The 16,685-nt window shown below is 32.6% G+C and overlaps 1 protein-coding gene across 1 annotated transcript in view; it reads left to right on the forward strand.

The window, feature by feature from the left end:
• Nucleotides 1–4,706: 4,706 nt before the first annotated feature.
• Nucleotides 4,707–16,685, forward strand: part of LOC124532761 (fatty acid synthase-like) — a 44,611-nt gene continuing 32,632 nt past the window's right edge. Inside the window, exons 1-3 of the mRNA XM_047107822.1 lie at nt 4,707–4,790; nt 9,461–9,613; nt 10,030–10,222. Of these exons, the coding sequence (XP_046963778.1) occupies nt 9,461–9,613; nt 10,030–10,222 (346 nt within the window). The 5' untranslated portion in view covers nt 4,707–4,790. The remainder of the gene's footprint in view (nt 4,791–9,460; nt 9,614–10,029; nt 10,223–16,685) is intronic.

Raw genomic sequence — 16,685 nt, forward strand, 5'->3', positions numbered from 1 at the left:
GTTTTTTCAACATTTAAAAATACAGTCATGTTAGTTAACTACAATTAATTATATATGTAATATACAATGCCTGGAAGTTGACGAGTATTAATTTATTAGGACTAAGATGAATAAGTATTGCTTCTTAGGTGTAGAATATATATCAGGTACTACCCTACTAGGTTTAATAGAAACCGACTACTTCATAGTTTAATATTTTCCCAGTTATTCGTTAAAAAACTTACCTCGTTTATTAATTTAGATTTTCAATATTGAAATGACCAGTGCATGTAAAACTATGGAATAATCAGGGTAATATAGTCGACCGCGCCGGGTCACGGGATTCTATTAAAATATAAACACTCATTAACAAACAATGTCCTTCCATAAGCTACATATGCTACGGTTCAATTGTAAACAAAAGACATTTTATAAAATGCCTAGAAGCTAATTATTGTTTCAACAAAAGAGGAATTGTTAATAACTTTTATTCTTAGATAGATATTCGGAATAGATATCATGTATATAAGGTTGTTGATTTATTTTTGGAATTTGTTGTAGTTTTTGACATTTAAGGTTAATAAATTATCTGTCAAATGTTATAGATAATGGAAATTTGTGATTTATAAATATGGGCTTTGGAACTTTAACATTTTGCTTTATAATTATGTATAATTAGTTGGAGTTCTATATAACATTGCTGGTGAAAACGAGGTCCTCGATTTGTTAACATTCGTGACATTAACTACTACAACAATATTAGTGGTTGTACGAGCCAGCGATCCCACGTCCTAAGGCGAGGTGAGATATCCGACGATACCCTCAGGATTGATGTCACTTGGCGCCGAATAAGGCTCAAAATTACAAGGTGAAGTCTAGTAATTGCCCTCAACCTCAGTGATGCTGTGTCAGTAGGATCAAGAATTTAAAAGAGATGGAAATACGTATGTAATCTTTAAGGTGATTTTCACCGATCTTGGGACGTTAAGATATTTGGATACTTTTTTATTTGAATACGCATTGAGAACTATTAAATTTAAAAACAAATAAAAAACCTTAAACACTTAAGGTGTTTAGGGATTTTTTTTTATTTTTTTTTAATAATTATTAAGGTTATTGTAATTAGAATAATTCTTATCAGCCTGTAGTAATACTTAACGTAACGCGTAGTTTATTTTTGACTTAAGTCGTTCGCTCTAAAAAGGTAAATAAAGAGAATTTATTGTTTTGATTTAGACGTTCTAGTCAGTTTAACTTAATTTTAATTATAAAATAATTCGTTTATAAATAAAAATAATTGTAGAGTATCAATTTAATTATAATGCAAAACGAAAGTTATTTATTTTCCCATTATAAAATGTATCACTGACGAAATTCATTACTAATATTTTTTATCGTCATTACACATACTGACCGATTCAATAAATTTCTGCTACATATCTGTTTCTAAATAATGCAATATTTTATATACAGGCTGTTATTAAATACTCGATGCTTTCTGTTTATATTCTAGATGTTACTTGGATTCTTATTTACATTTAAAAAAGCCATTTTCCTGATTCCGGGCTAATAAGAATTAATTCAGAGTAAAAACGAGATTGGTTTCATAAAAAGACTTGAACATATTTATAATAAATTAATTATGACTATAATTAAGGTAAAATCTACTTTGGCGTATACAACTTTAAGCGTGCATACGCATGATAAGTTAGTCAAGAATAGTTGCCTCGGGCTAGGTGGAGTACGGACCTAAGAAAGCGGACAGGTGTTGGTTAAATAATAAAAGCTGAAGATTAAGATTAAGGGCATGCGTGGAGGGGTCTACGTTAAGCAGTTGAAGAATAACGGCTAATGATGATGATGATAATGAAAACCTAAAGCAACAACCTGCAAATATTCCGCTGCTGGGCTAAGGCTTCTTTAAGTACAAGATTTGTAAATTGTTTCACTGAAATTAGATTTCCTCAAGATTTTTTCCTCGACAAGCGCGAGATGAATCATAAACACAAATTCAGCACATAAAAATTTTTCTACAAAGGTTTGAATCCGCAATGATCATTTAAAATCAACGCCTTCTGACTACTGGGTTATCTTGGCTGTCATTGGTCCATCTTGACTTTTCCAGAACACCTGCCGTAATCTCTGAATAACCGCGTTGCATGAAATTTATCTTAGATTCATAGACAAACGTGATCATCGAGCCAACATCGGGCTTAGACAGTTCCGAACTTCCAATGAAGGTATTAATCCCAGCGAGTCAAACGTCAAAGTGTCAGCCACAAGAAAACTCGGCAGATTGTGCCTAAGCGAACACTTTGTATAGTACGGATTCGATACGACTTTAGAAATCACATCAGATAAATCTTATAAAACGTTTATTCATGAAATGGATGGGTAGTCATGGAATATTTTATTCATGTCCTGTATCTATGTTGGATTTTGAAAATCACGAAATACCAAGAATTTTAATCAATAATTTAACTGCAATTATAGTATTAGTAATTCTCTCATCTCACACTCATACAATTATTGCTATTGCTATCTCTATCATACCTATACTATTATATTCTTAGTGCCCTTTAAAATAATCCAGTATTGCATCTTTGCCATATAAAGATAAATATTGCTGTGACTGGAAAGTCAAAACTGTCTTAATCGAGCAATATTTGATGTGCATTCAGACTTAAAAATATATCAGACACCTAAGGGTTGAGAGCCGAGATGGTACAGTAGTTAGAAGCAGCTAGTGAACAAAAAAAAAAGTATTTCTATAAAGTATTCGATTATCTCAATACGACTTTCAGTTACAGATAAATTTGTGGACCAACTTACACTAACGAAATTAAACACGTGCTTGGAAGCTTAAATGCATCATCATACTATTATGAAATAGTATTAAATTCTAACAATATTACATACATACGTCGAAAGGATAACGCCCTTTTTTAGAAGGCGGTTAATTGTATATTTAAAAATCGAAAATATTGTATATTGTATTTATATTTGTATATCTTTAGTATTGTATTTAATTTTCAAATAATAACATAATAACTTCATAATATTTATTAACGATAACATTTTCCAAGTAGAATATTTAAAGGTTATATTAAGATTTCGATCATTCTAATCGTAGGGCGTGAAGGAGATCTCGTCTGTTTGTGACTGAAAAACGACGAGGGCGGTAAACAATGTGTCAGAATTTAATAGAGTGGGTACCGGGGAGAGGTTCCGTACGCATGTGTTTATTCAGTACCGCAATTTTAAAATACACCTTAATTCAATTCGGTATAACGAAACGTGAAAAGATTTGTGTACCAACATTGACTTCACTCGAATTGGCTGAGATTGAAAACTAAACTAATTAAATGTCACCGTAATATTACATAATTCGTATCAAAAGTATAACACCTCGCCTCATTGCCTCCACTGGTGACAGAAGGGCTGGTTCATTTTTTGCCCAGAGGATCGGAATTGCGATTCAACGGGGAAATGCTGCTAGCATTCTTGCCACCGTTCCACGCGGTCAAGATTTATACAGTTACTAGTTTTAGTTCATATTTGTATATATTTAATCATTTAATGTTATTAATTCTTATGTTAACAATATATTTATGATTTTTTTCATAATCTGTTAGATTACAATCTATCTCATCAGATTGTAAACTGTCGAAACATTGTGAACCGTGAAATATGATTGCAATTTAACGCATTATTTTAAGCTTATTGTAATCTATCGAAGTTAAACTGTTAGATAACAATCTGTGCCGCGTCAAGTTGTCAACTGTCAAAAGCTCTTCGTGATTGGCCGGTCTTATTGTTAGAGCGACCATAATAAGCGTGAAAAGAACCGTTTATGTACCATGTTTTAATTCACTTACGTTGTCATTGAAAATCATCACACATTCACAGTCACATTGTCATTGAAAACATCCTTATTATTTTATATATACTATATATTTAATTCTAATCGCAAAACAAAAGAAAAATGAACCGCTGTTGTTCTGTTATTGCTTTCGTTCTTTTAACGCTGTATATGAATGTGTAGACTGTCGTAGCAAAGAGGTCGCCTCTTGTACCTCTTTTTTATATTTATTACATACTTAGTCCGTTTCTTTAATAAATTTCCACAGACATTTCTAACTTTTCCGCTTCGTAAATTTAAATCATATGTAAAAAATACTTTGGTAAAGAAAGCGTACTATTCAGTACCAGATTATGCTGACGATAAAAAAAGCGAGGAATTAATACTTGTAGACTTCCAGGCAGGATAAATTACATACATACATACATTTGTAATTAACTAACATAACTGTATTTTTAAATGTTGAAAGTGAGTAACTACTGAGTTTCTTGCCCGTTCTTCTCGGTAGAATCTACTTTCCGAACCGGTGGTAGCTTCACTTAATTGTTAAATGACGATTCAAAAGTGATGGTAAAAGCCTACTTGAATGAAGTCTATTTTGATTTTGAATAATTTAAATAGTATTTAAAATGTATTGTATATTTATTTATTGAATTAAATTTTAATTATATTCCATACACATGCAAATATTTGCAATAATTATGATTTGCTAAATTAATACGGGGAATAAAGTTATTACATAAAGAAAATGATATATATTTTCATATTGTTAAATGCCTCTCCTAATACTGAGCACCCTGTATATAATTTTTAAATTGTATGTTTTAAAAACAAAGTTCGTTGGACATTTGCGACCAGACGTGCAGTGGCCGGTGTCCGTGTAACAGGATCGAATCCAGGAATTTTACTATAAGCTGACTTAACCAAGTTACTTCTATTAAATTTAACGGTGAGCCTATTTCTTTTAATTTTTATAGTATAAGAACTAGCGCGCACTGGTAACTTTTGTCACGGTGACTGTTTCGTTACTCTTGTCAAGTCCGTGAATATGTACAGATGCAGACACAAATGTCACGTCGTAATCTGCGCGCACCTCTATACAATATATTCAGGGACTCGACAAGAGTGACGAAACAGTCACCGTGACAAAAGTTACTAGTGCGCGCTAGTTCTAAAATATAGTAAAAACTTTTTGGAAAGTGTTTGTGAAAACTGAGCTTTTGAAACACAGTTGTTTGTTTTTGTAAATAGTTTTGAAAAACTTTTGGTGAACATTTACTTTTATTTTAATTTTGACACACCGGTTACACCGGTTTTCATGGGTATGCCACTCCGTGGTCCCGGGTTCGATTCCCGGCTGAGTCGATGTAGATTATCATTAGTTTTCTATGTTGTCTTAGGTTTGGGTGTTTGTGGTGCCGTCGTTACTTCTGATTGTCCATAACACAAGTGCTTTAGCTACTTACATTGGGATCAGAGTTATGTATGTGATTTTCATGTCTCATATTTATTTAAATGTGAGAGTAATTCAATCTGCATGTCGCTCTTTAACGACCAAACCGCTGAACCGAATTTGATGAAATTCGTTGTGAAGAAAGCTTGAAGGAAGGACATAGGTTACTTTTTTACCTAACTCATGACAACCAATCCACTAAAACGCAAGAGAAGCCGCGGACGACAACCAGTATTGCGTATGTGTCGACTGATTTCGTTCTTGTAAACTTAGATACCAAACTATACTAAACTAAACTTAATATCACATAGACATATTTCGCTCGTTAACACTCAAAGTGTTAATGGTTGGGTCGCACTACCAACCAATAAGACTAAGAGATCTACGGAATAGAGAATAACTTTATTTGAGTATGTATATACCTATTAGTATTAATACCTACATACTTTTCTTGTCCTCGAGTCTAGCCGTGACATTGAAAAATTGGTTAAGATAGTTTAATCTGCATTAATATTGTTATCCAAATACAAGCTAGTTCAGTTAACAAACAGCTTAAGGGTTACGAAGAGTTCATACATATCTGACCTTTATTTAATTGAATAGTGATTGATATAGAAAAAAACAAATACATCCAGATTATATTTACTTTCGAGTTTAGTAAATAATTGATCCCATAGATAATAAAACAAAAAGCAGATGAAATTGATTGAATGCAAAATCCCGGTCGTGCGTTCCTGTTACGTAGTTTAAAAATGTTTATTTATTAACGAAAGTGGAAAATAATACTTAATTTATTCAAAAATCCATAAATAACAATGTTTTTTTTTAAACGTTTGTCACGTGACACAAAACGCTCCTGGTTGGCCGGGCTTATGATATCAGTGCTTGTTAACCTTACTTGCCTACTGTACCACAGATTAAAATACAAGCATCTGACGTCACCAAATATGTACTAGAAATAAAAGAAATAAACTTTTACTGGGTTTCTTAACCTGTACTAAATAATTTACAATGGATTTTAAAAACCAGTTAAATAGCCTATTGTTAATGGACGTAATAATATTTAAAGCATTACCATTAGCATAAACATTTTTTTATTTAGTTATGGGTTAATGTAATAATGTTTTAAGTCTGAAAATAACTTATTAAATGATATTTAGATAAATATTATTATAGAAAATGTAAACATAAATGAAATAGCAAATATGAAGAGATACTTCTAACCCCTTATAACGAAAATTAAGCGGATTGAATATGAAATTTGGCATAGTTTAAGTTTATAAGGAGTGCAGAGAGTTTGTAATACGCATTAAATGTTGACTAAATTATTTCCTTATAATGTTGTGACATACATATATTCAAATGAAAAATTAAATTAAAAAAATCGAATCACTCATTTGACATTTCAACTTTTTAATCGTAATAATGACAAGGTATCATCCAGTTCAACCTAACTTTTTAATTTATTTCCGATCAAAGTATCTTGTTATTCATTGTTTGTAAATGATCGTCGAATTTACAATGATAAACGACAACTAGAAAAAAAAATTAAAATATATTATAATAAATTTTAAATAAAAAACTCGTTAGCGAATTAAATTGACGCAATAAATTAGTGTATCGTTTCGTATGTAGTGGGGTAAACAGCATCGACGCAGACTTGGTGTAGATATAGCGGGAGGTCCGAAGGGTTTGCAAATATAAAGTTATAGTTTTAGACTTTGCACACGTAAAGTAAATAGCGTTCGCTTGCCGTCCGCAAATAAAATAATTCGTTGCTATTTGCTTTGTGGAGTTGGTGTCTAATAGATGCAGTTTGCTAGGAATTAGACATCGCTGACGCAAACTCTATGCCAATTTATTTATTTACTAGCCATTTTAATTGATGGTAATTATAATTCGAGAAGAGTATGAAGTTGATTATTTACTAATTAATAGACGTTATACAAGTGGTAGGTTAAGACTGGGTGGTACCAACTTATCATGGTTCTACCGTCGAATAACAATTTTTACCATTGCCGTGCTTGTGTAGGTTGAGTGGTGGTATGGGAAATGGTTAATATTTCTCACATTAAGTCATTTGTCAGTATGCCCACTTATTAAGCATAACACTAATTTCCATAATTCAGATATTGAAGGAAGCCTTCTACACGAATTATATAAGAAGCATTTTTATACGAACTTTCATGCTAAGTTTCATCCTCTTCGGTGATGAATTTTGAGTCTTAATAATCTATCTTTAAAGAATGCCTATTTTATTTTCGATAAAAGAGATGAACTTTGAAATTTTCCTTAATATTCATCTGTTCATTTTAAGGCATTGTCAGTCAGCCACTTTAAAATTTTATTAATTAGTTTCACAAATTTTGTCAAAATTGTGTTGGACAATGATTGTCGTCGATACAATGATTTGTTACAAGACAATTTATTTATAATGATAGTAACTTTAAGTGACTAGCATAGTTCATAGAAGATGTGTTTTTTTTTGTTGTGATGATAAAATGATGACGTCATATTCAAGCGTATATCTTTAACAATATGTAGTATAATATAATTTAGGTTTTGTGTGATACTAGTTTTTACCTGCGTCTTCGATTGCGTTTCAGTGATTGGCTGTTAGGTATTCACGTATTTCTTTTATAAATTATAGCCTATGTTATATTCTAATATATAAGCTATATTTTTTGTAAAGTTTTATTGAAATCCTTTCAATGGTTTTTACGGTAACAAACATACATACAAATTATTGCCTTTTTTCTTAGTAATAGTAATTATATAAATAAATAGTATTCCAATTAGTAAATATTTCTATGTATTATAAATATAGATCAATAACTAGTAAGTAGAATTGAAACAACGTCAAATAAGAGGAAAAACATTCTGAGAAAACATACTATTATAATTCGATGTAACAAAACCCACGCTCTCTCAAAAGAAGTAGAGCAGTCTTCAGTTCAACTGTAAGACATATAGGCACTTTTAAATTAAAGGTATACCTGTAATAGTCAAATATAATATAGGCATAATAGAAGACTGCTGTCTCGTCTTCCTTTGTATAGAAAGTTTGTAGTTAATTTACATTTGGTTGATACATATGTAAATAGACATGCAGGTTTCCTCACGACGTTTTCCTTCACCTCACACGAGATGAAAACAAATACTAAATAATAAATTTAATATTAATTTATTCTTTTCTTTTATTCATGAGAAGTGATTCAAATCGTAACCGTATACAAGTTCATGGAATTAAATTAATATACAATAAAAATATATTATACTTTTAAATTATTGTTTATACATATCAGTCAGAGCTAGGCCATAGTGCAAGCATTTGCAAGTCAACACCAGCTAATGAGTATCATTACCCGGTACATGTGTTACATTGTTTTTCTACACATTATGTTTATTTATGATTGACGTAAATTAAATCATTTCATTGCGTATAATATCGCTCCAAAAAAAAAAATTATTCGACCGTAAATTACCCACTGCTGGGCTAAGGCTTTCTCTCCCTGTGGAAGAAGGTTTGGAACATATTCCACAACGCTGTTCCAATGTGGTTGGAATACACATGTGGCAGAATGAAACTAGACACATGCAGGTTTCCTCATGACGATGGAAAAACGAAAAACAAAGTTGTCAGCTTAAGCTTAAGTTTGTGGGATGGCTGCCTTTGGACTATAAATCTTCTCAGTCAAAAACTAAGGAAAACAACTACAAACTATAATAAAATTCCGCAGAAATTTTTAACTTTGCCGTTTAGTAAATTCAAATCGTTTGTTAAAAATACATTGGTAGAAAAAGCATACTATTCGATACAAGATTTTGTAGATGATAAAAAAGCGTGGAGTTAATACCTGTTGACTTCCAAGCAGGATACATTAATTGAAATAATTGTATTTAATTAACATGACGTTGTATTTTTTAAATGTTAAAAAAGAGTAACTACTGAGTTTCTTGCCGGTTCTTCTCGGTAGAATCTACTTTCCGAACCGGTGGTAGCTTCACTTAATTGTAAAATGACGATTCAAAAGTGCTTATAAAAGCCTACTTGAATAAAGTTTATTTTGATTTTGATTTTGATTTTGAAATTGTCATGTCTTAATTTCTAACTCTTAAAAAGTCAATCGTTAAAATTTTAATAGTGAAATGTATTATTAAACCAGATGGCACCCACGATCGTCTCAGAAGACAGGCTGACGTCGGGTCACCGGCTGTCGCATCCAGCACCCGGAGACGAAGTCCTCATCACCGGCATCTCCGGCTACTTTCCCGATTCGGACTCCGTTGCACACTTGCAGGACAATTTGTTTAATAAGGTACCGTTGCTAATTATTAATATCCCAGTCATTTTCATTCAACAGACCTTGTATTCTGAAACTCTGAAGCTGTAACAGGAGGCCCTAAAGCAGTGTTTTCTTGGTGGTAGGCTTTGTGCAAGCCCGTCTGAGTAGGTACCACCCACTCATCAGTTATTCTACCGCCAAATAACAGTACTCAGTATTGTTGTGTTCCGGTTTGAAGGGTGAGTGAGCCAGTGTAACTACAGGCACATGGAACATAACATCTTAGTTACAAAGGTTGGTGGCACATTGACGATGTAAGGAATAATTAATATTTCTTACAGCGTCATTGTTTATGGGTGACGGTGACCACTTACCATCAGGTGGCCCATATGCTCGTCCGACAGACTTAGGAAAGGTTGAGCTATAATTGGTGATTTATTTGGTATCAGGTGGACCTCATATCGGGGGACAGTCGTCGTTGGAAGTTGGCTCACCCCGAGATCCCGCAGCGCACGGGAAAAATCAACAATGTCAACAAATTCGACGCCTCCTTCTTCGGCGTGCACTTCAAGCAGGCGCACACCATGGACCCCATGTGTAGGATCCTCTTGGAGAAAGCCTATGAAGCTGTTATTGATGCTGGTAAGTTAATAGGTTAAAATTCAATCCAGAAGTCTACTATTAGCAGTTTTTTATTATTATTTATCCATATAAATGCTCCGTGCTCGAGTAGTGTGTACACCGGTTTTCGTGGATACGAAATACCGAGGTCCCGTGTTCAATTCCCAGCCGAGTCGACGTAGAACAACTTCATTAGCTTTCTATGTTGTCTTGGCTCTGCCTGTCTGTGGTACCGTCATTACTTCTGATTTTCCATAGCACAAGTGCTATAGCGAGTTACATTGAGATGTAAAATGAGAATTGCTTACTAAGAATAGTATTATTTTATTTTATATCAATCGTATATTAACTAAGTAAGGCGTGTGTCTTTATGTCAAATTATCGGGGCTGTTTCCTATGACGATACTCGTGCCTATAATATGTCTCTGTATGAGATGATTAATGTTCGAACAGACAGCAAAGATGATCAATAGTAGCCTGTAAGTGTTGCAACGCTGAGGCATTTCCCCCTTCCAGGAGATTAGGATCTAATCGCTCTCCAAATTCACATTTGCTTAACTAATTATTATAGAAATTATAAGACCAATTTTAAATACATACGTCCATATCTAAAAGAACTATGACCATATAGATTTTTAATATACCATGTGTGTGCGTTCGTAGGTTGTGTTTACATGTGTGTTAGAGAGGGAGGGAGATAGAAGGAGTAAGAGGGAAAGCGTAGTGTAGATGAGGGCGCTTGTTAGTATACTGTGTCACTTAAGTTGTTTTATCGTATAAATATTTTATCTCACGAATGATTGCCTCCATACACTTAATTATTGACGTGGAGGGGCGTGGCATTATTAAATATAATATAATAGTTACACGACACAACTTAGATGTAGCATCGGCAAAATTCGTAAAACCGATCACATCCGAATTGTGCACGCTATCCCAAATTATCAATATTTATTTCTCATGTGAATATGATCTTTACACAAACGTAATAACTTGTAATATCATAAGACGTAATATATTCATGTTGATTTACATGCACTTGTTTTCTCGGGTTGAACTGACGTGAGGATCTATAGCGACGAATAGCGTCGAATGGCGCGATACGGAGCTATTTCTATTGGTTGTGTAAATCGACAGTAATCGGTTTTATCATCATTTTATTGCATTTTCCGATGCTACATCTAATTTAGTATTATAGTTAACTATACCTCTTCTCAGATTTATTATAAAAGTAGTCTCCTGTCTAAAGATTGTCTGGAAGTAATGCTTTAGCGATAAGTGAAACGTTTAATAATAACATCTATGAATTATTAGATAGTTGTAAATTTGTGACGAGTATAACTCTTACTGAGTCAAAGGTATATTATTAATGTTCTGACGTCTGAAGTCCAATTTAAATATTCATGGGTAAAGAAAATATAAAAACTTTCTTGAGTGACCTTTTCACTGAACTATAATTTTGTTATTTATCAAACTGTATTTTAAATACGTACATGCCGTATAAACATATGTAGTAGGTACCTTCCAATATAAATTATATCGATATATGTTATTGTGTACATTAAAACAGTGATGATTAATTATTGAATGAGAAAATGATTAATCTGAATTTAATGATTAATGAATAATTTCATTAATTCAAATTGTCATGAAGTAATCATTCGACTTACTGTAAAACTGATAATAGTTTTCACGTTTCTACGTTCTTTAAATATCGATACATATATATAAAACAAACTCACAAGTCCCCTGGTTTCTGTCTGTATGTATATTCGCTATTAACTCCAAAACTACTAAACGGATTTCTGGTTTAAATATATAATTTATTCAGGTTTTTGTGTAAATAAGTTGTAATACACGAACAATTGTTATACCTACATCAACCTATATCTACTACAACGTAAACATATAAAATAAATCTTATGTTCACACGTGTAGAGCCGGCACGGAGCGCTAGTATGTTATAATACAGGTCAGGTCTGAACTATGCTAACACCTTGCATTGTGCAAGATCCTTTGTGTACCACCCACTGATCACATTCTACTTCCAAACAGTTGATTTTTTATGATGTTCCAGTCTGAAGGGTGAGTGAGCCAGTGTAACTATATATGTATATAAGAGTCATAAAATCTCATTTTTCAAGGTTGGTTATATCATCGTTGACGATGTGTGGCATGGTCAATATTTATAACAATGCCAAGGGATATGGGCAGTGGTGACCATTTGCCATCAGCTGGCACGTTAATCCTGCTTGTTTTTAAATTAAAATAAGGAAGTGGTATAAATAATTTTCCTTGTAAAAGTAAGCTTTTCCCTTCCCTTCCCCTTTACCTGTATTTAATTGTATTTAATGTAATTAGTGTTCATTAAAATGTATACAGTTGTTTTTGTAAAAACAATTTTTAATTCAACTTCGAAAAGAATAATGATACGTGAATTAATTTAATTAAATATATGTCGAAATTAACCCCGATTATAATGTATTTGTATATAATGTATTTTTATGTTGTATTTGTTTTAAAACATAACATTAAAACGTCATATATTTTTTAACAATTTATATTACAACTAGAAGTCGCTCCCGGCATTGTTTTAGGGTGTTGGTTGTCATGAAATTATTCAAAAAAAGTAGTCTATGTCCTTTCTTGGAGTTTAAATTTGCTTCATAGCAAATTTCATCAAATTCGTTTCAGCGGTTTGGCCGTGAAAAAGCGACCGATAGACAGATTTACTTTCACATTTATAATATTTATATATATAATATAGATTTACTCCTTTGAACACGGAGCGTCCACAAGGAATTCATATCTTTAATGTCATAATTAAATAAAAGTATTGCTTATAACAACAATCATAATGCAAAATGTGCATTTGAAATAAAGTATAAAATTTCATTTTATTTTTGAATAAAATTCAAAAATAACTACAGAAGTCCGTTATTTTTTAAACTGTCAAACCGAAGTCAAATTAAGTTCCGTGATGATTTCTTAAACAAAATTTATAGAATGGTAATGTTGGTACCAATGAGCCATCAAAGAGATCTCTTTTGATATTTGTGTGTGGGCCAAAATCTTACAAGTAAATACGAATGAAAAGTATAAACAACATAGTGATCATCTATTGACTAGTTTCTAAGTCATAATACAATCTAGTTTTCCAATCTCCTTTGCTAATGGGATCAATTTATTTGATCCGTGAATTCAGAGGTCTTAGACTAAATTCGCAGTGGATTTTCGAGACGTCAATTTCCGAGGACACTGACTCTGCCATTTTGTTTCACTGAATGTTTCAACTAATTTAATGAGATTTTTGTGGTGAATTTTTTCGAGTATATGGGCCATCTAATGGTCATTCTTCAGTGGTGGGCCTCGGCCCATAGACAAAAGCCCTGTAAAAAATAATAACCATTCCTTGCACCGTCAGTGCGCCACCAATCTTGGGAACTACGACGTTATGTCCCTTGTGACAGTAGTTACACTGGCTCACTTACCTTTCAAAATTTGGCGGTGATATATATGATGCAGGCAGGTAACTTACCCAGCCGGGCTCACACAGTACAGAGGAAAAGCATTTTTATTCATTGTAACGTTATGTACCTATGTAAACATATTTCGGTAATTTGAGTTCAATGATGTATAAAAAAATAATCTGGCAATGATAATGACAAATTTATTTTACTTATTTGTATGTTATGTGTAATATTTCTAAACATCATATTGCTTAAAATATATAAGATCTCTTTGGTGACCAATTGTTTGATAAACATTTCGGTTCAGTATAGTACGACACAACTTAGATGTAGCATCGGCAAATTCAATAACACCGATTTACACAACCAATAGCCCCCTATCGCGGCATTCGACGCTAATCGTCGCTGTAGATTCTCGCGTCAGAGAAAGCAAGTGCACGTAAATGGACGTGTCAAATTGACGAATATATTAGGTTATATGATATTACAAGTTATTACGTTTGTATAAAGATCATATTCACATAAGAAATAAATATTGATAATTTGGGATAGCGTACTCAATTCGGATGTGATCGGTTTTACGAATATCGCCGATGCGACATCTAAGTTGTGTCGTACTATACGAAGTTATAGATACACAGAACGCTCGAACAATTTATCTTAAAACAAACTTCGCTTGATTCGAGTAAAACGAGCCTCGACAATCTTTATTGAGCGAGTACTTTTATCTCGTACATTAAAACTTCCGTTCGTTAATTATTATAACCGGATAAATCTCTTTGACCGTCCAATATTATTCCGAAGTTATCCGAAAATTTGATCGATGTTTTCATCAAGACTTTAAGAAGCGTATTTCTTTAATAGGATAATATAATTTAAGGCATAAGCTATATAATTCGCACTATTCCAAACATTATTGTATTAATGATCCTAAAAGTCGTCACAAAAATGTCCAAATACTCAAAAAGAGGTGAAAAATGTTATCAATTTTTCGCGTACGAATTAAACAAAAAAGTAATTGTTGTAGCCTAAGTTATTCTTTATTATATCAGCTTTCGGCCAATGCCGTCAAAATAGTTCCAAAGATTAGCCGGAACAAACAAACAGACAGACAAAAATTGCAAAAATGTTATTTTGGTATATACACCGTGTACACACAAGCATTTTGTAATAAGCGGATATTTTAATATTACAAACACACTCCAATTTTATTATACATACGGATAAGTTTTCGTCAGCCGTTTAAGAGTATATGATATAACATATTAGTTAATTTCACTGTACATTGAAAGTAATATTATAAAGGTGAGGACGCACCTGCGAGCTTGATGTTGCATCCATAGGTGATGTTTGTCAATAAATTTTGTGAAATGTTTAATAATAATATATTATATTTTTTTATAACGATTTATTCTACTACTAAATATGTCGTTATTTTTTTAACATAAAATTATTTATCTCAGTAACAACCCTAAGTTTGGACACTGTCTGTTATTGACTTTTTTGGTAAAATTAATATAAGAATTAGTGCAAGTAGACAAAACAGACAAAACCTACCTCTTAATGCAATATACATAATAATATACACAATAACACCATGGTAACATAAGTAGATAGATATGATTGTTCTATCCGGATCATACAACTGGGGGAGATTCTACTAACAAATGTCAATTTATCAGTAGACTTTATCGCAATCGAATCGAAATATATTCGTCGCGATTTCTCTATTCAACCACATTTCGTTAGATCGGATTCTATTAAGAATCGAGAACGTATCGTAAACGATGTTGTGATAAGACTACTAACATAACATTAATTTATGTCGCTATATTATACCAATCGATACATATGTTATTTAATCGCTTATTGTATATGATTATACACTTTTACCGCCTATCCACGAATGTAGCTTTCTTCTCCTGCTCGTTCAAAATCAACCACCTTTTGTTTTTCTCGTGCCAGGCAGTACTAGTCACCGCACCACGCGACGAGAGGAAGTGACGGGAGTCCCACTATACGGTGTCGATAACCGAATCAATAATTATACTTATATATGATCAATTAAAAACGTATTTAAAAATCAAACCTGTACTAAATGTTATTATTAAAATTAAAATTATATAAGTATATTTAAAAAAATCATGACATTGTAAATAATTGCTCATAACAGATGTTATTTTGGCGACATATCGCAGCTGTTATAAATTAGTAGAATCGCCCTCTTTTCATCCATTATGTGAATATACAATAGTATTACATTTAATACGTGAAACGTATGGAACTGTATTGTATATATCTGATTAATGAGCCGAGACACAGTTTAGGTATTCATTATGTATATATGTCGCATCAATTCATTAGTTATCTGTGATACGATTAATTAAATAAATAGAGCAGAATAATTTGCTATGTATGTATAATTAAGTCCCGGGTTCGATTCCCGGCTGAGTCGATGTAGAAAAAGTTCATTAGTTTTCTATGTTGTCTTGGGTCTGGTTTGTGGAGCCGTCGTTACTTCAGATTTTCCCACACAAGTGCTTTAGCTACTTACATTGGGATCAGAGTAATGTATGTGATGTTGTCCAATATTTATTTACAACAACAACGATAGCCTGTAAATTTCCCACTGCTGGGCTAAGGCCTCCTTTCCTTTCCAGGAAAAGGTTTGGAACATATTTCTTTATTAGATGAGATAAAATTATCATGCGGTTATTTTTAATAGATAGAGTTATTCGAGAGGAAGATTTTTGTATATAAGACATGGACAATATAGCTACAAGAAAAACTATGAGGTATATTTAGTATCAGCGTATCATTTTATAATCGGAAATATGTTATTAATCTCGATTAATTTAGTATCTCAAAGGCATCATGAGAGCCGAGATGGCCCAGTGGTTAGAAAGTGTGCATCTTACCCGATGATGTGGGTTCAAACCCAGGCATTTGTGTTTGTAATTCATTCGGTGAAGGAAATTATCGTGAGGAAACCTGCATGTGTCTAATTTCAAAGG

The sequence above is a fragment of the Vanessa cardui genome, chromosome 10, assembly GCF_905220365.1.
Source record: "Vanessa cardui chromosome 10, ilVanCard2.1, whole genome shotgun sequence".
Lineage (NCBI taxonomy): Eukaryota > Metazoa > Arthropoda > Insecta > Lepidoptera > Nymphalidae > Vanessa > Vanessa cardui.